This window comes from Pelobates fuscus, chromosome 11, assembly GCF_036172605.1.
Source record: "Pelobates fuscus isolate aPelFus1 chromosome 11, aPelFus1.pri, whole genome shotgun sequence".
NCBI classification, from domain to species: Eukaryota; Metazoa; Chordata; class Amphibia; order Anura; family Pelobatidae; genus Pelobates; species Pelobates fuscus.
Window position 1 is genome coordinate 73,091,005 of NC_086327.1, and position 25,524 is coordinate 73,116,528.

The 25,524-nt window shown below is 45.1% G+C and overlaps 1 protein-coding gene across 4 annotated transcripts in view; it reads right to left on the reverse strand.

The window, feature by feature from the left end:
* LOC134577564 (epsin-1-like) overlaps positions 1-25,524 on the reverse strand; it is a 149,213-nt gene that overhangs the window by 110,633 nt on the left and 13,056 nt on the right. For all 4 annotated transcript variants that reach the window (XM_063436368.1, XM_063436366.1, XM_063436365.1 and 1 more), the window contains exon 2: positions 7,181-7,622. In XM_063436368.1, coding sequence (XP_063292438.1) covers positions 7,181-7,408 — 228 coding nt within the window. In that variant the 5' untranslated portion in view covers positions 7,409-7,622. The remainder of the gene's footprint in view (positions 1-7,180; positions 7,623-25,524) is intronic.

Here is a 25,524-nt window from a genome sequence, read left to right on the forward strand (position 1 = left end):
GGGGGGGGAATGAGGGTTTGGGGGGGAGAGGGTGGCAGGTGGCCCATTCCCATCATAGTATAATTTCCTCCAGAGGACGTTGTTCCAAGCACGCGGTGAAGTGGAGCATTCCCTAGCAATGGGGGACGACGGACTCACATGTTTTGGACTTCATCGGCAAGTGGGTCAAGTGATGCGCTTATAGTCAGAGTTACTATGTCCCCAATTTCCCGGGCGAAAGGTTGCACTGTGTGTTAAATTTTGTTTTTCATGTTTTATTGAATCGTTTAACCCCTTAAGGACCAAACTTCTGGAATAAAAGGGAATCATGATATGTCACACATGTCATGTGTCCTTAAGGGGTTAAAAGAAGTAGGATAACACACACAACCCCCACCCCCCCACAAAAAAGAATTAATTATATTAAAAAATTTTTTTAAAATATATCAAAAAGAGGGGGGAAAAAGAAAAAAAAAAAAAAAAAATATATATATATATATAAATATATAAAAACTAATAATATAAAAATGTACAAATTTACGTGAGATCCCACAAAAAAAAAAAAAGGGGTTAACTAGCCCTGAGGTGCGTAAGGTTGTATAATTTGCTGGACTCCCGGGGGAGGCTACCATTCGGCACATCGTTCACATGCCGTGGGGACATAGTAACATACCAACAGGCATGTACGTGCAAATCTGCATACAATAATGATGTTTTTTGTTTATAAGTTACCACGTAGGGGCTCCATGTTTCATGGCTTGGGCAGGGGGAGGGGGGGCTAACCTCCGATCGGATTATGGGGGGCGAGGATAGAGGGGAGGGCAGGGCGCTGCCCCACCTTTTGGGGATCGGCTTATGGCCATAATGGATGTCCCAGGTTTTGTGGCTGTTAGGGGGGTGGGTGGTGAAAAGCTTAGGAGTAAAGGTCACGTAATGTTTAAGAGTTGGTTTGTATAAAAATTTAGAAAAATTGCATATAACAATTTACATTTGGAAATCAAAAATTACAGAGGTCTCTACAGGCATGTGCTGTTCCATGTATTTTTCGAGCACCTAGGGAGGGGAAGGGAATTGTACACTGCACTGGTACCTCGGGGACAGAAATACCTATGTGTATGTATATTCGTTGAAAATGCATAAGTCACTGGCGCAAATGTTTCTAAGTTCTTATATGAGTTGTTGATTTTGTGTACAGAGGGGAGGAGGAGGGAGGGTTACCCCCTGACGGAATTTGACGGCCAAATTAAGGGTCAAGGGCACACTTAGGAGACTGTACACTCCGGGGGGTCCCATACCCTATAGGGGTGCAGCTCTAGGTGTGCAGGAGGCTTTGAGATATGGTCCGAAGGGGGAGGGCCGACTGGAGATAGTGGGGGTGAAGGTGTGACAAAGGTGGTCTGAATCATTACTTCCCAGTAACCTTTTGAAAACTTGGACAGGGTGAAAATAAATGCAACATTTATACAACAGAGAATTCACGAGTTTAACCCCTTAAGGACACATGACATGTGTGACATGTCATTATTCCCTTTTATTCCAGAAGTGTGGTCCTTAAGGGGTTAAACTTGCATTTGCCTTGTAGGGAAGATGGTGACAAAGAGTGGATGGTCCCGCGGTCACAGGTCCAGTAAAATGGGAGCCTTAGGTAAGGGATGGGGAGGCAGGACCGGGTTTCGGGGAGACGGGCAGCCGAGGCCCGGATATCGCTCCAGATGAAGTCTGGGGAGGGTATCACAGAGAGGCCTTCCGCAGGGGTGACTTTGGACCTTAAGTTCAGCTGATGGGAGTTTGCTGCGGACCCCATACTACAGTTTACTCACGATTTTAGACAGCGGAGGGACTAGTGCGGGGTATAAGACTGTTAGTCACATCCAAGTTGGCGGGGGAGCCCCTATCAGCACTCCTGTACTCACGAGAGCCCCCGTAAGACAATTAATATTAACAAAAAAAAAAAAATTAAAAGAAAAAAAATTCTAAAAAATTCCCAAACAATTACAATCAACAAATTATACTTCTATTACTCCCGCCCCTGGGGTAGCACAGGGTGTATGAACGCAATCGCGCACTTCTCACACTCCCCAATTTATGGTTCGTAACCGGGCTGTTGCCTGGATCCCTGTTATCCCCAGGTTTGCACACATTTTGTAACAGGTCACAGTGATGCAAAACGGCACAAGCGAGTCAGGCATCATGCTCCCGCTACTCCTCACGGCGTTGACCGCAGGGGAGGGGCTGGATCATGTACCCCAACAGAGTCTGGCGATAGATAAGACCAGACTATTTACGCCCATAAGGGTGTACACAGGCTTACTTAATTCGTCCTTTTGTTTTTCCTTTTCCATCTTTCTTCTTCCACTTTTTTCTATGTCTGTATTTTCGAGGGGCGTGGGGGGCAGCGGGTGGTCCAGGAGATATAGCGGACGGGCTGGCGGCTGGAGACTCCAGAGAGGAGCTGTAGGAGCGGGGACGGCTGTGGTTTTAAGCGTAGTTCTTAGTGAAAGTTCATGGCAGTAAAAATAATCTCATTAAACGTTAAAGGCCTAAACCCACCTAGGAAACGTAGAACGATGTTTAGAGAATTGAAAAGGTTGAATTCAGACATAGCTTTTGTGCAGGAGACTCATCTACCAAAGCAAGCGAAGTTTAGCTTGAGGGATCGCATGTACAAAGAATCCTTTGAGGCTAGGTCACACTGCAAAAGGAACGGAACTGCCATTTTAATACGTCACAGCTGCCCATTTGGTGTGGTCTCCTGGGAGGCCGACCCAGATGGACGGTTCGTTATAGTGACAGGCACTCTCTTCTCACATACCATTCATCTCGTAAATGTCTATGCACCAATTCAGCCGGACCCGGAGTTCTGGACCAGACTGAAGGACAAACTAGCGGTTTGACCACACGGAATGATAATAACGTCAGGGGATTTCAATGCGGTGCCATGCCCGGCGGTCGACAGGACCAGGAGGGGAGGAGGCCCTAGATCTCAGGGAAGGGGAGGGCAGGATAAGCTGCTTCGGGACTTTATAGCAGCAACAGGCCTAATAGACGTGTGGCGTGCTCAACACCCAGGGGAAAGGGACTATTCCTACTATTCCGCGCCCCATGGGACGTATTCTAGGATAGATCTGTTCCTTGTAAGTACAATCAGCATGGCTCAGATAACGGGGACGGCAGTGGGGAATATCTCCTGGTCTGACCACGCTGAGGTGTACATCACTCTGGGTAACCTATGCGCGGCGACCCCTTGGACGTGGAGACTTAACAACTCACTACTTAGGGATGAACGGATAGCGGAACAAATAAAGACCAAGATACGAGAATATTTTCAGTTAAACGATACCCCTGACATGCAGATGAGCACGGTATGGGCAGCCCATAAATCAGTGATTAGGGGGGCCCTTATCAAAATTGCAACCTGGAAAAAGAAATTGAAATTCCAACAGCTGGAAGCTCTCATGACCCGACTCAGAAATCTTGAACAGCGGCACCAAATGACTCCGGAAGACGGAACATACCGTCAATTAGAATCTGTACGGCGGTCCATCCGCACGACACTGTTGGACGACACAGCAAAATCAATGCTGTGGGGCAGGAGGACATAGTATGAGAAGGCCAACAAAATGGACACACTCCTGGCCAGAACGCTCAGGCCTAGACAGGACAGATCCCATGTGACGGCCATAAAGCATCCAGACGACTCTATAAAAACAAACCCACAGGATGTCGCAGCTGTATTTGAAGACTTTTACAAACGATTGTATAACCATACCCCGGGAGATGTTCAACAGGACGGACGTGAAGAAGAACACATATTAAGATTCCTGGAAGGACTGGAGTTGACTAAACTGTTGAGGGAAGCTATGCACAATCTTGCTGCAGACATAACAGAGGAAGATGTGGATAGAGCTATCTCGGGTTTGAGTGGGAATAAGGCACCCGGGCCTGACTGCTTCGACGGAGCTTATTACAAGGCTTTTCGGGAAGAACTCACGCCGAGATTGATAAAGCTGTTCGCGGAGTGGAGAAAGGTGCCTGCCCCCGAACGGGAAATGTCACTGGCCACTATAGTACTGCTACCGCTGAAACCCGGCAAGGACCCGCTTCAGCCGGAAAATTACAGACCGATTTCCCTCATCAACCATGACATGAAAATACTAGCCAAAATGGTTGAACCCGCTTCTGGACTCAATCATCGCAGATCAGGTTGGATTCATACCTGGTAGACAACTTTTTGAAAACACCAGGAGGAATATAGATCTTATCTGGAAACAAACGGTCACGAGGACACCCACACTGGTCTTTTCCATAGATGCCGAGAAGGCTTTTGATCGGGTCAGGTGGCCATACCCGTTTACCCTGCTCACACACCTGGGATTCCCGGCAGAATATATAGCGCTTACCAAGGCGATGTACAGCAACGTGAGGGCTCAGTTACGCCCTTTTCAATTGCACAATGGCACCAGGCAGGTGTGCCCACTCTCACCCCTATTATTCGTCCTGGCCTTGGAGCCCTTTTTACAAGCGATACGTAGACACACGAATATTCGGGGTGTGATACTGGGCGGTAGCGAGTTTAAGGTCTCCGCCTACGCTGATGATGTTCTCGTGACCCTAATGAACCCGATGGACTCGATGGGAGGTCTACGGGAAGTGATAAAGGAATATGGGGCGATTTCAGGGTACAAAGCTAACTTCACTAAGTCAAGTGCCCTACCAGTAGGGATGTCTCCGGACGCGGTGGCCATGCTGCGGGACACACAACTTGACTGCGGACTCTAGCACGCTATATGCTGCAAACTATACGCCGATGTTCAGAACTCTGATAGGGGACCTGGAAAGGTGGGTGGACATACCAATCTCGTGGATAGGAAGAATTAATTCAGTCAAGATGAATATTATCCCACGAATCCTCTTGTTTCAGACGCTGCCCATACGCATTACAAAAAACACAACTTGTTCCCCTGCAACGCGCAATTGGAAATTTCATATGGCAGAACAGGAGACACAGGATCGCCAGGCAGGTCTTATACAGGAGAAAGGATAGAGGGGGACTGGGTTTGCAAAACCTTTATTTTTATTACCTTGCGGCCCAATTGGCGCAGGTGATGTGGCATTCCCCGCCGGACGAACGGAAATGGGTAGACATAGAGGCTCTCATGGCAGGATTGGACCTTCCTCAGTTTACGATGTGGGTTCCAAAGGAACACAGACCTATAATAAGGGCGACGTGCCCAGCAATCCTGAATGCAATACGTATCTGGGATGCGACCAACGTCAAATACGGTCTCGCATCATTCCCGTCCCCACTCACGCCGTTGCGCCGAAACAGAGCCTTCCTCCCGGGTATGGCATCGAGGGAATTTCGGAACATAGAAAGGGTTGGTCTACAGAGACTTGGCAACATGTTCCAGGGAGGAGAAATAGTGCAGTTCACAGACCTTCAGCAACATCATCACTTAACACCGTCCGACTTTTTCAGATACGTTCAACTTAGAGATTTTGCTAACCGCCCCCACATAAAAACGGCAGCCTGTAGACGGCTGACCTTCTTCGAGAGGCTGTGCGAGGCAGAGAGAGCACCGAAGGGTTTAATAATGCTGCTGTATGCCCACCTTAGCTCCGAAAACACGGAGTGGGGCAGACTGACTTACACGGACCAGTGGGAGAGGGACCTGCGCGAGACCCTTGAGGGGGTGGAATGGCAGGAGATCTGGGAAGCCACCAAAAATACATCAATATGCGTGACGCTTCAGGAACAGGCGTGGAAAACCATGTTCCGGTGGTATACCACCCCAGTGAAGCTATTAAGAATGCAAAAAATAACCACTGATGACTGCTGGAGGGGGTGCGGTAATAGAGGAACGTACATTCACATGTGGTGGGAATGCCCGACCATGCATAGATTTTGGAAAAATCGGTAGAGAACTTAGTGCGACAGATCTTTTCTAGATCACCGGCTGTGGACCCGTGGGTATACCTCCTGAATAGATCAGTGGAGGGGTGGACTAGGAGGGAGCAAAAATTACTGCACTTTAGAACGATAGCGACAGCGTGGTTGGCGCCTGAGGGACCAAGATTTACAGAAGTATGTTCTAAGGTCAGGGATAGTAGATGAATGGATGATCTCACAGCCAGGGTGAAAGGCACCACAGCAGCGTTCCAAAAAATGTGGGAACCCTGGGATAACAGCCCAATGGGACAGGGAGGTGATTGAGAGGAGCCCTATGGGAAGCTAGATGGCATGAGAGGCAGTCGCTATAGAAAGTGCCTGTGGGAAGGCAACGTGGTTACTAACGATATGATCCGGGTCGCCCATATCTCCCGCCGCGCGCCGCAGGGGCCCCTTTTTTCCTTTTATGTGTCTATAATTTCCTTTCTTTCTCTTCTTTTTCTCTCCCCATGCTTTACATGGGAGCGAGCGTGTGTAGAACACAACACGATAAGAGACAGGGTGGCAAAAGCTCTGTAGACATAGAAAATGATTGGAGGCACGATGACGGAATGGCAAATAGATAGTCGGTCGTAGCAACATATCGTGTATCTCCACTGGTTGAATGTAGAAAAGAGATTAGTAAACATAGATTGGGTACTAACCCACCCACCGTATACTGATGTTCCATTGACCGACTTGTATCACAGGCTCCTGCTTACACCGGACTGTTATAACGTTAGTCCTATTGTTTACGCAGACTATATTGCACTGAAAAACACAAATTTCGCGTAACTTTAAAAATTATTGGTGAATAGCTAAATAGGCCTAATGCCAGATGCGCTTGTAGTTACATGTATAGTATGGGTAACTGTATATCTACATTCATCTATGACGTAACATACTGGGCTTTTGCATAAGCCGTAATTGCACACTTTTTACATGCTACCTTTGTCAAGATGGAAAAATTCAGAAATTTAAAAATGTATGCATAACTAATGTGCCACATTCTTGTACTAATATAAATATGCGAAACGAGCCTGCTAACGCTGTTGTGGCGACACAGGCACTGTTGTACTCACCTGCATACGTAAAAATAAAGAATTTAAAAAATATATATATATATATATATATATAACCATGCATAATAGACCATCGGTAATAGGCAGCATTAAAAAGTAAAAATATAATTTAAAGACATATTTAAGTAACATACTACTTAATTAGAAAATATACTATTTAAGAAACTAATTTACCCATATAAAATCTTACTTTATAGACATGTCGCCAGTTTTTGCCATGATCATTAAGTCGCTTCCAAATCATGCTCATTATTTCTGAGAATGCAACTACATTGTAGGTTAGATCAGCAATTTCAGACATTAAAGAACTGGATGGACCCCATGGATCATTTGATGTGGCCTCTCTCACTTTGATTTCTGCCTCAGAGTAATTATGAACAATATTTTTCATCTGACGCCGTAACGAGGAGGTAGACATGTTGTCCAAATATGGCAAGTGGCAGCTTATAAAAAAATATGTTCCACAAAGGGCAAACTTTTATAGCAACAGAACTCTGTGTTCACACATTGAATTGTCTTGGTCAAAGAAAAAAATCTTTGTGGGCTAAAACTGTATTCTTAAGATGTTAAGGGTATCCGTAAATACAAATTCTTGAGTTTTCCGGTAATGAGGAAGTCTGCCATTGAATTATCTGTAAGAAAACAAAAAGATTGATTAGAAAAATTATGTTGTTGCAGGCTCAAATTCCTATTCAAAAAGAGTACATATATTGACATTACAAAAAAAAGTTACTTGCGCACTATCCAAAATAATCTCTATGTACACTTAAATAACCCTGTAGCAGTTTTTTTTAGTATCACTCCAATGGTCATTAAAGTGTAGGCTCACCTGCCACATCAAGGCAAAAACTCTTAGATGAGCCATACTTCCCCTTGATTCTTTAAAGAACGGGTGGGGAACCTTCGGCCCTCCAGATGTTGTGGACTACATCTCTGTTGATTCTTTGCCAGCATTATGGGAGATTTAGTCCAAAACATCTAAAGGGCCTTAATGTTCCCCACCCCTGCTTGGAAAGCATTGTGATTGGATCACTTCTGATGATGTCAGCCAAGCAGGCAGATCAGGTGCAGAGGCAACAGCTGCAGACTTGAATACAAGTAACATTTTACTATATTTAGCAGGGGGGGGGGGGGGGGGGCTAGATGTGGTTTTAACACTATGAGGTCAGGAATACATGTTTGTGTTCCTGACCCTATAGTGTTCCTTTAAACATTAAGGCAAAATCTCTAATGATACAGTCCTGTATCTGACAGAGGTGGTGCTGTAAGAAAAAAATAAAAGAAAATAAATTAAGAAAATCACAGGATATACCAAAAGATAAATAAAAAAATAAAAAAATAAAACTCACTTTCATCTCAGCAGTGTTTTGTGAAGCAGGACATTGGAAGACAGGGTAAAAGTGGACAACTGATGCAATTCCCGTAAACAAACATGGCCCAACAGTGCAAACATGCAAAGGAAGGTGTCAGGTCTGTCAGACGATTTGGAAGGTCAGCCTGGCATGACTGCAAGCAAGCCAACTGAGAGTAGGATGCAGGAAGCGCCCTAGGTTGGCGCACATGCATCTAATGATGCGCTCACTCTACAATTATTTATCAATTAGCCTATTCCATGGGCCTTGAGCTTTAGTTCCATCAGCCCCAATGTTACTCTGGCCTTGTTAGAAGCACAGGCCAGCTGCCACATAGGATTTTAAACGATTTGACCACTGACTGCTAGCGATGCCAGTGGGCAAATTTATTTATTTTTTTTTTTTTATCTGAGCCCAGATTGGAAGCCACTGGGTCCAGGATTTAATTAATTTAGTCCAGCTGCAATCCATTCGGCCTAAATTGTTATATCTGGACATTGGACTGCAAAACCGAGACATTGTTCATGCCCCGAATGCAGCCAAATGGTTTTGCCCTTTACAGGGCCATATGGACTTATGTGGAGCAGATTGGATCTGATAAAATACAAGGGGAATGCAGCTGATTTTGTGGTAAAAGCTTCAAAATGCTTTAGAAAAATCTCTGGTACTCACATGGTTAAAACTACTATGTAAACATCTAGGACCAGGGAGCATGTGTGGAATGCCAGGAATGCCTACCAGAAGTTAATATATGCAAGAGATAAGTGTTAACCCAACAACTGGATAATAATCTTTGTAATATGGGTGTGATTTTGGATTTTCTCTATAAGTATGGAATACGTAATTTACGTTATATATTCTTTGTTCTCTTGTTGTTTGGGGCCCAGTGTATATCATGTATTTCAGAACTTACTGGGACTTTGCAGCTGCAAATAAAGAAACCGCTTTGGTCTTCCAATGACCTGTTTTGGGGGCAATCCAAAATGCCAGCAATTTCCCTCTGAACGAGAGATACAGCAACTACAGACGATCGTTTCAACCTTGTAAGGTATCATCAGTGAGGTATAGCCAATATCCCTCTAGGCACCGTGAGCAAGGGGTCCATGTCTGGATTGCCCTTTAAACTTAATGAGACAAACACAAGCAGCAAGAGAGGGGAGAACGGACAACAGCTCAATTACCGTATATACTCGAGTATAAGCCGACCCGAATATAAGCCGAGGCCCCTAGTTTTACCCCAAAAAACTGGGAAAATGTATTGACTCGAGTATAAGACTAGGGTGGGAAATGCAGCAGCTGCTGGTAAATTTCTAAATAAAATTAGATCCTAAAAAATTATATTAATTGAATATTTATTTACAGTGTGTGTATATAATGAATGCAGTGTGTGTATGAGAATGCAGTGTGTGTATGTATGAGAATGCAGTGTGTGTGTGTATGAGAATGCAGTGTGTGTGTGTATGAGAATGCAGTGTGTGTGTGTATGAGAATGCAGTGTGTGTGTGTATGAGAATGCAGTGTGTGTGTGTATGAGAATGCAGTGTGTGTGTGTATGAGAGTGCAGTGTGTGTGTATGAGTGCAGTGTGTGTGTATGAGTGCAGTGTGTGTGTGTATGAGTGCAGTGTGTGTGTGTATGAGTGCAGTGTGTGTGTGTATGAGTGCAGTGTGTGTGTATGAGTGCAGTGTGTATGAATGCAGTGTGTGTGTGTGAATGCAGTGTGTGTGTATGAATGCAGTGTGTGTGTATGAATGCAGTGTGTGTGTGTGTGTGTGTGAGATGCAGAGTGTGATGCAGAGCCTTGGTGGGGGGTGGGCATTTTTATTTTTTAATTATTATTTTAATATTTTTTTTTGTTTCATTAAATGTTTTTTATTTTATTATTATTTTTTATTTTATTATTTTTATTTTATTATTTTTTTTCATTAATTTTTTATTATTATTAATTATTATGCATATACACTGAAGACGATAATACACACAGTGAAGTTTATATAATTGCCATTTATTAATTGTGCCTCCTGTTTCTCCAGAACTCCTGGTGTCCATGCAGTTCTTCAGTACTATATATATAGCTTATGCTAGCTATCCTGTAGCCCTAGCAGAAGGAGTTAAACATTGAAAAACCTACAGCAAAGTGAACATTCAGCCCTATTAACATGTCTCTCCTGGGGGAACATCGCAGACAATGTCTTTGTTTAGTGGCGAGAGAGAGAGAGAGAGAGAGAGAGAGAGAGAGAGAGAGAGAGAGAGAGAGAGAGAGAGAGAGAGAGAGAGAGAGAGAGAGAGAGAGAGAGAGAGAGAGAGAGAGAGAGAGAGAGAGAGAGAGAGAGAGAGAGAGAGAGAGAGAGAGAGAGAGAGAGAGAGAGAGAGAGAGAGAGAGAGAGAGAGTTACACTGAGCAGCATCCGCACTAATCCTCAAATTTTTTCGTCCCCCCTCCCTGCTTGCTAGCTGGCCAGGGAGGGGGGGCTCTCCTTCCCTGGTGGTCCAGTGGATGGGCACTGTGTAGGAGGGGGCTGTGGGGGCTGCAGAGAGATGTTACTTACCTTTCCTGCAGCTCCTGTCAGCTCTCTCCTCCTCCGCCGGTCCGTTCAGCACCTCGGTCAGCTCCCAGTGTAAATCTCGCGAGACTTACACTGTGAGCTGACAGAAGAGCTGAACGGACCGGCGGAGGAGGAGAGAGCTGACAGGAGCTGCAGGAAAGGTAAGTAACATCTCTCTGCAGCCCCCACAGCCCCTGTCTGTATTATGGCAATGCAAATTGCCATAATACAGACTCTGACTCGAGTATAAGCCGAGTTGGGGTTTTTCAGCACAAAAAATGTGCTGAAAAACTCTGCTTATACTCGAGTATATACGGTACACTGTTTTTCTCTCCAACCGTGTAACACAGTTAAAATTAATTTAAAGGGACACTACAGTCACCCAGACCACTTCAGCTCAATGAAGTGGTCTGGGTGCCAGGTCCCTCAGGTTTTAATCCTGCAGATGCAAACATAGCAGTTTCTTAGAAACTGCTATGTTTACATAGCCTGGGTTAAGCCAGCCTCTAGTGGCTGTCTTCTGGACAGCCACTAGAGGCGCATCTGCAACGCTGGAGGCATATTATGCCTCCATCCCTCAGAGCATACATAGGAAAGCATTGAGAAATGCTTTCCTAATGACCGCTTGAATGCGCGCGCGGCACTTGCCGCGCATGCGCATTCGGATCCGCTGACGTCGGCGGGGGAGGAGAGGTCACCAGCGCCGAGAGAGCCCGGCGCTGGAATAAGGCAAGTGGCTTTTAACCCCCTCAGCACCACGGGAGGGGGACCCTGAGGGTGGGGGTGTAACGGATCACCTGGCACCCACGACTGGGTACCTCCGTTGAAGGATGCTCCTAGCGCTTACAGAGGGCTCCAAGCGCTCCGCAGACACCACAACCACCGCAGCTTGGTTGGGGTCTCGCCGTCTCCTACCCACCCTGGACCTACGACAAGGCTCCAGGTTCCAGTGGGTGAACCTCTCCAAGAGAGTGAAGCAGGAACAAGCTCTTAAAAGAGCTTAAAAGTGATTATCCAAGGGAGCATGCAGAGCATAGCAATCCCTTGTAGTGATATAGCAATTCCCCCAATAAGAGACAGGACTCTAGATTGAGGGTGAAGAAGAACTCTTTTACTTGGCACCAAAGGGCCTTCTTTTATGCAGGCTTTCCCTACATAGGACCACCCACAGGGTTTTACAGAACAACCAATAAGACACGTACATTACAGAAAACACTCCCAGCAATTCTACACAAAATCCTTCCCTCTGCCTGTGATATAATTATGGTGCACAATGCTTAACATAATTATCACAAGCAGGAAAAATACAGTTTTTATACATGTACTATAACTTAAAAATATACGTCCAATCTTCATAAAAATTACATATTCAGAATCAGCACACTTCAAACAAACACTCAAAAATCAGACAAATCCATCCAGTAGATAAAAAGTTAGCTGGGAGACCTTTATCACCGACCGCAAGCACATTATCCTGCCCAAAACAGTTCCATAGATTTGGGCTGTGCGGTCGGTCTATTTTACACAGAAAAATGACTAAGTCCCATTCGAATGCACGGGGCCGTTCATGCATTTAGCTTAGTATAGCAGTTAGTTCAAACAGTCTCTGCAGCTGAAAACGGAGTGTAGGAGAAGGTAAGGGTCAGCGGTGTTCGTTGAAATGTGTAGCCGATTTCAGTTCCATGGATTTGGCTACACATACCGCTGACCCGGTTCGAATGAACAAAGATGGGCGCTGCCACGTTTTCGTTTGTCGAATGGCGGCCACTTCGACTACTGCGGCTGTATCCAAAGTGCCAGTTTAAAGATGCAGAACTGCTCCAATACAATTTAAAGGGGCAGCAAGAGTCTTTTAAAATCAAATCTGCTAAAATAGTCTTTAACAGGCAATATCTTCCAGGGGCCATAGTCTTAAAGGGGTATTGTTCACCAAAGTCACAGACGGTTCTTAAAGGGCCATACACATTCCAATATAAGTCCATAAGCCCCAACTCAGTTCCTTAAAGGGCAGTACAGCCCAGGGCCATAGTTGCAGGGCAGGAGGCTGGCAAACAGGCCCCTCCAAAAAACAGTGGCGAGGTAAGGAGAGGCATGCAGAGTTTATTTAACTACCATCTATTTTGTGAGTGCATTTCTAGCTGCGCAGTGTTTAAACTAATTTTAACTGTATTACACCAGGGTTTTTTTTTTTGGTAGATACAATCAGCTGTATTACCTTCATATTTTATATTGTGGCTATTTTATAAGGGGACATTTACTGGGATTCCCCTTGGGAAAGTCGTATATAACAATTGCAAAAAGATTTTATTCCACAACTAACAGTGAGGGTAAGGTTCGTAAGACTTTATTTTATTATATACCATTATACACACACAGTTACATAGCTGAAAAGAGACTTGCGTCCACCACGTTCAGCCTTCCTCACACAGATCATGAAGTTATTGCAAGGTGAATGATTTGCAGTTTGTAGAACAAGAGATTATTTTTAAAAATGAGCTGATACCGATAATCTGTGAAATTTCAGGCCGATAACCGATAACTTACCGATATTCTGTACATTTACCATTTTAAAAAGATAAACTATTTCTTCTACACAAATCTACTGTTAACTGAGCATGTTTATTTTATTTAGCAATTTTTATACATGTCAGTCAGAATTTTCTATGTTTTCAAGAATATACGTGTGTGTAGTGCAGGGCTCGACAAATCCCAGGCACCAGATCGCCACGGCGACTAGAAATTTCGCCCTGGCGTCTGGGATTTGCCAGCTCTCTAGTTAGTGTGGGAGGGAGCTTTGACGCCGCCCGCGGGTACATGGAGGATGCCGCCCGCCCGCGGGTACATGGAGGATGCCGCCCGCCCGCGGGTACATGGAGGATGCCGCCCGCCCGCGGGTACATGGACGATGCCGCCAGCCCGCGGGTACATGGACGATGCCGCCAGCCCGCGGGTACATGGACGATGCCGCCAGCCCGCGGGTACATGGACGATGCCGCCAGCCCGCGGGTACATGGACGATGCCGCCTGCAAGGCATCTGCTCCCTTGATACCGGGAGCCGGAATATGACGTAATTCCGGCCCCGGCACCATTACAGAGCGCAAGGGAGCAGAGAGGAGCTACAGGCAGAGTACTGCTCCTTCGCACACAGGAAGAGTGGAGCCCCACTGGACCCCAGGAAAAACTCACTCAGCTCTCCCAAAGGTAGGGAGGCTGAGTGGGTTTCAATTCAAACAAAAATGTGTGTGTGTGTGTGTGTGTGTGTGTGTGTGTGTGTGTGTGTTTGCGAGAGAGCCTGACAGTGTGTGTGTGTGTTTGCGAGAGAGCCTGACAGTGTGTGTGTGTGTGTTTGCGAGAGAGCCTGACAGTGTGTGTGTGTGTGTTTGCGAGAGAGCCCGACAGTGTGTGTGTGTGTGTTTGCGAGAGAGCCCGACAGTGTGTGTGTGTGTGTTTGCGAGAGAGCCCGACAGTGTGTGTGTGTGTGTTTGCGAGAGAGCCTGACAGTGTGTGTGTGTTTGCGAGAGAGCCTGACAGTGTGTGTGTGTGTTTGCGAGAGAGCCTGACAGTGTGTGTGTGTGTTTGCGAGAGAGCCTGACAGTGTGTGTGTGTGTTTGCGAGAGAGCCTGACAGTGTGTGTGTGTGTTTGCGAGAGAGCCTGACAGTGTGTGTGTGTGTTTGCGAGAGAGCCTGACAGTGTGTGTGTGTGTTTGCGAGAGAGCCTGACAGTGTGTGTGTGTGTTTGCGAGAGAGCCTGACAGTGTGTGTGTGTGTTTGCGAGAGAGCCTGACAGTGTGTGTGTGTGTGTTTGCGAGAGAGCCTGACAGTGTGTGTGTGTGTGTTTGCGAGAGAGCCTGACAGTGTGTGTGTGTGTTTGCGAGAGAGCCTGACAGTGTGTGTGTGTGTTTGCGAGAGAGCCTGACAGTGTGTGTGTGTGTTTGCGAGAGAGCCTGACAGTGTGTGTGTGTTTGCGAGAGAGCCTGACAGTGTGTGTGTGTGTTTGCGAGAGAGCCTGACAGTGTGTGTGTGTTTGCGAGAGAGCCTGACAGTGTGTGTGTGTTTGCGAGAGAGCCTGACAGTGTGTGTGTGTGTTTGCGAGAGAGCCTGACAGTGTGTGTGTGTGTTTGCGAGAGAGCCTGACAGTGTGTGTGTGTTTGCGAGAGAGCCTGACAGTGTGTGTGTGTTTGCGAGAGAGCCTGACAGTGTGTGTGTGTTTGCGAGAGAGCCTGACAGTGTGTGTGTGTTTGTGAGAGCCTGTCAGTGTGTGTGTGTGAGCGAGAGCCTGTCAAGAGTGTGTTTGAGCGCCTGTCAGAGTGTGTGTGTGTGTGAGAGAGCTAGTCAGAATGTGTATGCGCGTTTAGGTACCTGCCCCCTCCGATCTCATGAGGAAGGTGTTTTTTTACTCAACTTTCTTCCCATTTTCCCACGCCGTGACAGTTTTGCCATGACTGAGATGATCAAGCTTTATGATCTCAGCTAAGGCAATGCTTTCCATAAGGAAAGCAATGGGAGGATTTTGTGCATGCGCAGCAAATGTACCAATCCACATCTCCTCATAGAGATGCATTACATTAACCAATCTCTATGAGAAACATTCAGCGCCTCCATGCAGAGCTTGGAGACACTGAACCTGGGTGCTGCACATGGTGCAGCAGTGACCCAGAACTCTCTAGTGACAGTCTGAGTGACTGTCATTAGAGGTGTTCGTAAGCAGCAATGTAAACTCTGCCTTTTTGCAGAAAAGGCAGTGTTTGCACTGAAACGCTTGCAGGTACAGGCTATAGACACCAGAACAACTACATCAAGCTGTAGTGGTTCTGGTGACTATAGTGTTCCTTTAAGAATTGCACTCTCGTTGAAAATAACTGGCTCCTAACTTTATTTAGCTGGCTCCTATATTCCAAACAAATTTGTCAAGCCCTGGTGTAGTGGATGCAGTGAGAGTACTTGATTAGTGGATGCAGTGAGAGTACTTGATAAGTGAATGCAGAGTGTGTTTGTGCCGTGAATGCGTATATAATGAATGCAGTGTGTGTATATAATGAATGCAGAGCGTTTGTGTATAAAATGAATGTAGTGTGTGTTTGTGTAGGTATATTAAGTGTGTAAAATGGGGTGGAGGAGGGGGCATTTTTATTTTTAAATATTTAATTTTTTTATTTTAATTTTTTATTTTAATTATGGCCACATCTGCTTGCCACAGATGGAGTAGTGTCTCCACTGCTTAATTTATTTAATTATTAGCCCAACTGTGCAGGTGGACAGTGATCTGTCTACTACCCATTCTTTGAATGGAAGTCCTGACCCAATATCCATGGGTGAGGCAGGAGCTTTTAGTCCCCCCCGCTCTCTGCTTCTTACCTGACCGGAGAGGGGGGATATGGCATTCCCTGAGAGGCCCAGCAAGCGCTTACTTACCTTGCCAACAGCTCCCTTCAGCTCTCCTGTCTAACTCTCGCGGCCTGCACGCCGCGTTGTCATGGTAACCGGTGGCAAGGCTCTGACAGCCGCGGGACTCGCAAGATTTACACAGGGGAGCTGAAGGGAGCTGCTAGGAAGGTAAGTAAGCGCTTGCTGGGCCCCCCAGGACCCTGATGACAGTACTGATCTGCATTATCACCAATATCAGTATTGGCCGATACCGATATTGCTGTAAATACAGAATATCAGCCGATAATATCGGTTGATTCTTAGTTTTAACCTCCAGAACGGTGTGACGTCCGGTTACTGGAGGGAAAGAAGGAACGAACATTTAACCCCTCTTTCTGCTGTTCCAGCTTGCAGGTGATTCAGCAAGGTAAAGTCCTTGTAAGGACTATGAGAGCTAGTCACTGGAGGAGAACTGGGTCGCTGTGCCTGCTAATTGGTTCCTGAACGGCTGAAGGAAGGGAGCAAGTGGAGTTAACTGGTCGGGTTACCAGGTGTTCCGCTACACTGGTGGCAAGCGCGAGATCGTACTTCCCAGCCCAAAGGAGCAAGGATTGCACCCAGCTACAGTGAGGCAGAGCTCGACAGGCAGATGAAGAAACTGTTGCCCTTATTGGGACCCAACCATTAGGCTCGGAAGTGAGGCTAATGGACTTCGCAATCCAGGGGGAGAAGAGTTATGTCCTTCCGTCCCAGCGGCAGTGTGAGTTATCAGGAGAGACAGATGGGTACAGATGGTGTCATTGCTGGGACTCGGGCCACGGGCTCCCAGTAGGAGTTGGCTCCTCCCTGGAGCTGAGCCCAGGGACCTGGTATGGCCGGGCCAGCAGGTCGCGGGCGAAGCTACGGCTGCCGCTACCCCATCCCTTAAGGATGCTCCGGCACCAGAGCAGAGTGCACCCAGCCTCTGCTCGCTCCTTTCCCAGGAGTCAGTTGGTGTGGAGGCGCGGGCCTCCGGGCAGAGAGCAGGCAGCCTCTGCCCACCCTTGATGCCTAAATCAAGCCCTGGGCGCCGAACGGTTCCTGAACTCTGAAGGAGGGGAGCAAGCGGAGATAACGGTCGGGTCACCAGGTGTTCCGCTACACTTCCCTTGCCTGGTTTCAACCAGGGACCCTGCGAACAGAGGCTGTTCGTGGTAGTTACAGTTTGGGGGTCCCTGAGATTGGTGGGGACAATGGCCGTTTGGCAGGCTTTCTGTAACTGAGAGTCAAAGAGGCGGGAAGCTTTCCCGCGCTGGGACTCCCATGTACAGAGGCTTATGGGATGAAGATTCCCTTGTCACCGGAGGTGGGAAATCCTGAGGATGGGTGGTGGGAACAGGGGACAAAGGGACTGGAGTTCCGCTTCTGTCAGGAGCCCCGCTTCTGTCAGGAGCCCCTGGGAGGGGACACGGAGTGGCGACAACGAGGGACAAAGGGACTGGGGTTCTAGTACCATTATACGACCCTCTGGGAGGGACAGGACCCTGGGAGGGGACACTGACTTTGTGTGATCCACCCCTTGCATGAGGAAAGCAAAAAGCAGAGTGTGGTCAATGAAGTTGTACCCCCAGAACGGTGTGCCATCCAGTTACTGGGTGGTAAATGGGTCTCTCTGTATTAGAACATATTCCCTTTCAGGGAAGGATGTGGCTGAGCAGAGCCCGCTACAGTGAGATACTAGGACAAAGGGGAGATCTTAAAGCTACATATATTACAGACCTGCTGCTGCAGCAGGTCTGCAGTGCTCCTAATAGCCACACTAAATGTCTTCAAAGCTCCCAAAGGGGAGAACTTTTTATATTTAATTCTTATTAGGGATCGACCGATATTGATATTTTTTTTTTTTTTTTTTTTTTTTTTAGAGCTGATAGTGATAATATGTGAACTTTCAGGCAGATAGCCGATAACTTACCGATATTCTGTACATTTACCATTTTGAAAAAACTATTTCTACACAAATCTACTGTTAACGGAACATTTTTTGCAAATGTCTTTTTTTATTAAGGTAAAATGTAGTGTGTGTGCATATAAAGAATGCAAAGTGTGTGTTTTGTGTAGTGTGTGCATAGTGAATGCAGTGTTTCTGTAGTGTGTATATAATGAGTTTCAAGTGTGTATAGTGGATGCAGTGTGTGTATATAATGAATGCAGGGTGTGTGTGTAGGTATGTAATGTGAGTAAAATGGGGGGGCATTTTGTTTTAACTTTTTTTTAAATATAAAAATGTTTTACATTTAACTTTAGTCCCCCCCCTCCCTGCTTCTTACCTGGCCACGGAGGGGGGATATGGCATTCCCTGGGGGGGCCAGCACACACTTACCTTCCCAGTAAGCTCCTCTGCTTAACTCTCGCGGCCAGTGTGCCACGCGGAGCGTTGCCATGGCTCTGACGGCCGCAAGACTCGCGTGATTTAGACAGGGTGAAGGGAGCTGCTGGGAAGGTAAGTAAGAGTGTGCTGGGCCCCCCAGGACCCTGATGGTGGCCCTGGTCTGCATTATCGGTATCTTTATTGGAAGATACCAATATTGCTTAAAATACAGAATATCGGCCAGATTGATAATTGGTCGATCTCTAATTCTTATAAAAACTTATATCAATCTCTTCCCAATGTTAGGATGTACCTACACATAGTGGGCTTAAATCTCTGTAGGACGGCGTGGAAAGTCCTGCAGATTTGGTACCAGGAGCCACATGTATTAGGGATGCACCGAAATGAAAATTATGGGCCGAAACCAAAACTTCAGGATGCCCTTGGCCGAAAACAGAAACCGAAAATAACCCCCACGTTTCCAGAGCTATTTCAAAATTCAGATCTAATTTTGCTACATCGAGGAGTTTGCTGAATAACCCAGAAAAGTGCTTATTCACATTTTGAAATCTTTTTTTTTTTTTTTTTTTTTTTTTTAAAAGACACTTTAGTGAATAACTTGACTAAACCCATTTTTCCAACCTGGATTTTATAGCTTAAACTTTCAGCTGTTATTTTTTGTTTTTATTTACAAGATTGATCATTGTGGAGCCTGGGTGAGGAATTGCAAAACGCAGTCTCTGTAGCACTAGTTAGTGAATTGGTCAAAGACACCAAACAACATTTTTAACTGGGTGAAGAATTGCCAATCACAATATGTCCGCCGCCTTCCTTGCCAGCCAGGACTCTCCAACCATTATTCAAGCCAGGGCTTTGATCCAATCCCACAGCGAGCATGAGCTAATGGGCGTGGCTATCCTCAACAATAACACTCACTGACTAACTCTCGGCTGTATCGAGTGGATGGAGTCGCGTGGTGGTTGGCGTGATAATGCGGTTTCTCCTGTGCTTTGGATCACCGGCTTGAGAAGGGAGGAGTAACGCTTTGGTCTTGCGTGCTTTGACGGCTGAAGCTCCGTGATCTCGTGTCACCGACCGCCACGGAACTAGAGTCCTGGTAACTGGAACCATCTAGATGAGGAGGAGCAGTGACGGCACGGAGACAGCTGGTAAAATCTCATTCCTCTCCTGTGTATTGTATTCTCTAACACTTCTGAAGTTCTGAGAAGAGACAGAAAAATTTGGAAATTGTGCCCTCTCATACTGCTGGCTACTACCTAGGCATTGTGCCCTCTCATAGTGCTGGCTACTAACCGGGGATTGTGCTCTCTCATACGGGAAAAGAGGTGGGGTAATTTTCTGCAGATTTGACTCATTTTCGGCCGAGATGGGATAGGCCCATTTTTGGCTGAAAATGTCAGCACCCAAAATTTCGGTGCATCCCTACCAGGTATCAAAGGATAAATTGAGTTCTCCTCTGTCTACTGGCCTCCAATTGTTCGATGAGCTGCCTGAAATGCTGGGAGCCAGCTCTGCGAGCAGCTCTTTAAACACCTTTGAAGAAATATTGGTGTGAGCAGATTTAAAGTTTTTTTTTTTTTTTTTTTTATCATTTATTTCAATAACATTTCTATACAGTTTGCATTATAGCTCACTTTGTGCATTTATAGATTTCTCTGATAAGTTGGGGGAGCCTACAATGGAACACCGTATTGGATACATACTATAGATCATATCTTTCATAGTCGGGACAGTGTACTTTCGTAAAGAAAACAACAAAGTGCTCTATGCAAATAGGAAAGAGCAAACTTATGGCAGCTTCCACACAAACGTAGGGACTACCCACCCTACTATAGCAGAATATACAATTAATTACTAAATGGTAAGGATATACCAATAGAGGGGAGGAAAATGGGGCCAAGACGTCCCTCTTTTTTGCTGCAGTATATTATACAGTAGCATTCGGACCCAAATGGCTACATTAGTATTGAGACATTGCATCTCCCTTTCACACAGGCCTATATCACACTAGAACTTGCAATGTTTTGTGGACTCAGGACATACTTGAAAACGAAAGAAATCTCAATGTATGTATCTTTCCTGGTAAAATATTTTATAAATAAATAACTTATGTCTGAATACTTTGATTGCGGATTCAGCATTTTGTATTTCTCCCCCTCTTTTCCTTTTTGTTTAATGTTTTTTATTTTATTCACATACAAGAAAAAAAAATACAAATCAGACATTGACTGATAAACAGTTAAAAAAAAAAAAAAAAAAATAAGGCACACCATTATTTAAATATACTTTTCTTAAGTGACTATATGCTAAAACATTGAAAACATGAATAAAAAAAAAAAAAAAAAAAAGAAAAGAAAGTATGGACCAGAGAGTTACTTGTACGTTCTATGAAGCTAGATCCACCAATTTTATCAGTCACGCTCGTTAATGGGGTCTAATCTCTAAATCCATTATTTCCACATTTTAATATTTAATGGGTTCCAGTGTTTTTTTACTCCAGCACAACAAACTCTCTCTTACATTGCCAAATAATTTGTTTACCCAATCTGTCGAGAGATATCCAGTTCCTCTTAATCATTATTTTTGCACTTATTATATGCAAGACTATAGCACGAAGATCTCTTTCTAATCTATTTAACCATAAGTGGAGTAGGGCAAGTTCTGGATTCATTTATATCACTATACCACACAAATTACACAGAAAATCAAACTGTGTCTCCAAACCTTCGTAATCAATGAACAGCTCCAACATATATGCACAAAATTCCCTATATTCTTTCTACATCTCCAACCAGCGGTGTACATACCGCGGTCGCAGCTGCGACCGGGCCCGGCCCACCAGGGGGCCCGGCCACCCTGCGACCCGGTATGAACGCAGGGTCCCGGTGATAGTGAATTGAGCAGTGAAATTGCAGGGGAATGATCTATACACTAAAACTGCTTTATTTAGCTAAAGTAATTTAGGTGACTATAGTGTTCCTTTAATCTCTAAACATATGGACATTTAAGAAGAATGTATGCCCACAATATGTTAATTCTCCACCACCATGAAAAACCCAATTTTCTCCAGTCAACTAAAGGATCACTATAGTGTCAGGAAAACAGGAAAACATACCTGTTTTCCTGACACTATGTCATCCTTGGGGGACCCTCAGCCTCAGGGTCCCATCCGTCCGTCCATCCTCCCCCCCCCCCCCCACCCCCCCCCCCCCCCGTGGGGCTGAAGGGGCACATTTTGCATCCAGCGCCGCAGAAGCGCCTCTAGCGGCTGTCAGGAAGACAGCCACTAGAGGTTGGATTAACCCTGCTTTGTAAACACGCATTCGAGCTGTCATTAGGAAAGCATTTCTCAATTTCTCAAAGCATTTCTCAATGCTTTCCTATGTATGCTCTGAGGGATGGAGGCATAATATGCCTCCAGCGTTGCAGATGCGCCTCTAGTGGCTGTCCAGAAGACAGCCACTAGAGGCTGGCTTAACCCAGGCTATGTAAACATAGCAGATTCTCTGAAACTGCTATGTTTGCATCTGCAGGGTTAAAACCTGAGGGACCTGGCACCCAGACCACTTCATTGAGCTGAAGTGGTCTGGGTGACTATAGTGTCCCTTTAAATTTGTATTTGTTTATTTTACTAACCAAAGAAAATTGTTTTCTATTAGTGAGTCTAAAATGATGTAATGTTAAAGGACCAGTATAGGCACCAAGACCACTTCAGTTTAATGAAGTAGTCTGGAGGCCAGGTCCATCTAGGATTAACCCTTTCTGCTGTAAACATAGCAGTTTCAGAGAAACTGCTATGTTTACCTATGGGTTATCCAGCCTCTAGTGGCGGTCTTATTGACAGCCGCTAGAGGGCTTATGCGCTTCTCACTGTGATTTTCACAGTGAGAAGACGCCAGCGTCCATAGGAAAGCATTGATAATGCTTTCCTATGGACTGGCTGAATGCGCGCGCGGCTCTTGCCGCGCATGCGCATTCAGCCGGTGACGGAAGAAGAGGAGGAGGAGGAGAGCTCCCCGCCCGGTGCTGCAGAAAGAGGTAAGTTTAACCCCTTCCTCTCCATCCAGCCCGGCAGGATGGGGGCACCCTCAGGGCACTATAGTGCCAGGAAAACGAGTATGTTTTCCTGGAACTATAGTGGTCCTTTAATACCTACATACTTAATATGATCTTGTGCCCAAATTAAAGCCATATGTCCTTGTACAATTATCTGCTACGCGGCTATGAAAAGTTTTCAATTAACAAAAAAATATATATATATATATTATATATATTTTTTTTTATTTCTACATTTAATTTATAGCCCGAATATTTGGAATAGTCGTCTAATTCTTTAGAAGACAAGGGATCCTCCATTGTCAGCAAGACATCATCAGTGTAAAGGTTTATCTTGCTTATAGTGTTGAAAGCATGAAAACTCCTAATTTGATGACTTTCTCTGATTTTAATTGCAAGTGGTTCTAGGGCCAAGATGTATAGGAGCGGTAAGAGTGGGCAGCCTTGCAGTGTTCCTTTATTAATTGTAAAGCATATAAGAATTAATAAATAATTAAAAAAGAAAAAACATAATTCTCTAAGGTTTTAAACAAGCTCCCATCTAAACCTATTAAAGGCCATCTCTGCATCAATTGATTGATCATGGGGACCTTCATTTTCTCTGACACATCTACGATATCTATGATACTTCTTATATGATTATTTGAGAATCTTCTGGGAACAAACTCAACTCTGTCTTCTCCAATCAAAAATGTAATTATCGCTTTTATTCCTTCGGTCAATACCATTACAGATTTTGATAAATGTGTTTGGTAATGAGATGGTCTACAACTACTAATTGTTCATCTTTATATTGTTTGGGAAAAGGAATGATTGACACAATCAGGGTCTCCCTAGTGTCTAATCTCATTAAAAGTTTTTTGTTAATTCAGAAGTAGGGATCGACCGATTATCGGTCTCTGCGATATTATCGGCCGATATTCAGTATTTTCTGCAATATCGGTATAGGCCAATAAAGATACCGATAATACATACCATCCCGGCGGTCCTGGGGGGCCAAGCAAGCGTTTACTTACCTTCCCAGCAGCTCCTTTCAGCTCCAATGTGTAAATCTCGCGAGTCCCGCGGGCGTCAGAGCGTTGCCACAGGTTACCATGGCAACGTTCTGCGCGGCACACTAGCCGCGAGATTTACACAGGGGAGCTGCTGGGAAGGTAAGTAAGTGCTTGCTGGGCCCCCCACTGCACAGTTCATGCCATCAGGGAATGCCATAGTTCCCCCCCCCCCCCCCCCCCCTCTCTCCCTCCCTGGCCAAGTAAGAAGCAGGGAGGGGGAATAAAAAAATATATATATATTTAAAAAAATAAAATAATTAAAACATAAAAAATGCCTCCCCTTCCCCCCATTTTACACAAATTACATACCTACAGAAACACACACATTCTGCATTCATTATATACACACACTCACTGCATTCACTACACGCATACTGTATTCACTTTACGCACACTACACACTGCATCCATTACATGCACGCACTACACAAATACACACTGCACACATTATATACACGCACTACACAAATAAACACATTACACATTACACACAGTACGTATATTAGCAGAGGGAAACCCCTGGGGTTTAGAATTAGGAAATTGCTAAAATCAAAGGAATTAAAACATTAGATATTTCACGAAAACTTAAGCGTGATCATCGCACTATTAGGAGATTTGTGGCTGATAAAGGCACATTGAGGAAGATTTCTGCCAGATCCATGCATCAGATCAAGAGAGCAGCTGCTAAAATATCATTACATTGCAGCAAACAGATATTTGAAGCTGCTGGTGCCTCTGGAGTCCCACGGACATCAAGGCGTAGAGTCCTCCAGAATCTTGCAACTGGGCATAAACCTTCTATTCGGCCACCACTAACCAATGCTCACAAGCAGAAACGGCTGCATTGGGCAGAAAAATACATGAAGACTAATTTTCAAACAGTCCTGTTCACTGATGAGTGCCGTGCAACCCTGGATGGTCCAGATGGATGGAGTAGTGGATGGTTGGTAGACGGCCACCCTGTTCCATCAAGGCTGCAACGTCAGCAAGGCGGTGGTGGAGTCATGTTTTGGGCCGGAATCATGGGAAGAGAGCTGGTCGGCCTCTTTAGGGTCCCCGAAGGTGTAAAGATGACCTCTGCAAAGTATGTGGAGCTCATGACTGACAACTTTCTTCCCTGGTACAGAAGGAAGAACTATGCTTTCCGTAATAAAATCATTTTCATGCATGACAATGCGCCATCTCATGCTGCAAAGAATACAACTGCATCAATGGCTATGGGGATAAAAGGAGAGAAAGTCGGTGTGGCCTCCATCCTATTGAGAACCTTTGGAGCATTCTCAAGCAAAAGATCTATGAGGGTGGGAGGCAGTTTACATCCAAATAGCAGCTCTGGGAGGCTATTCTGACATCTTGCAAACAAATAAAAGCAGAAACTGTCCAAAAAATCACAAGTTCGATGGATGCAAGACTTGTGAAGCTGCTATGAAATCAGGGCTCCTATGTTAAAAAGTAACGTGACCTGTTAAAATGTTGTTATAAGTTTGATTGAAATAGCTTTTGATTTCAGTAAATATGCTGCAAACACAACAAATGACAATTTTCAGTTCTTTAAAACCTATAAAGTGTTTTGAAACTTACTGTGCGTAATAATTTGTAACAGTGCATTGTAAATTTATGTTTAAAAAAAATACTGTTATCATTAGGAGGTTTGTTCAATAAAATTTGAATTGTACTCTTAATAGTTGATAACATGAGAATTATGCTGACTGTTATTTACATCAATTATTTAGGAAAATGAGAAAAATATCATTTGCATAATAATTTGGAACAGGTATTTTTTGAGACATTATG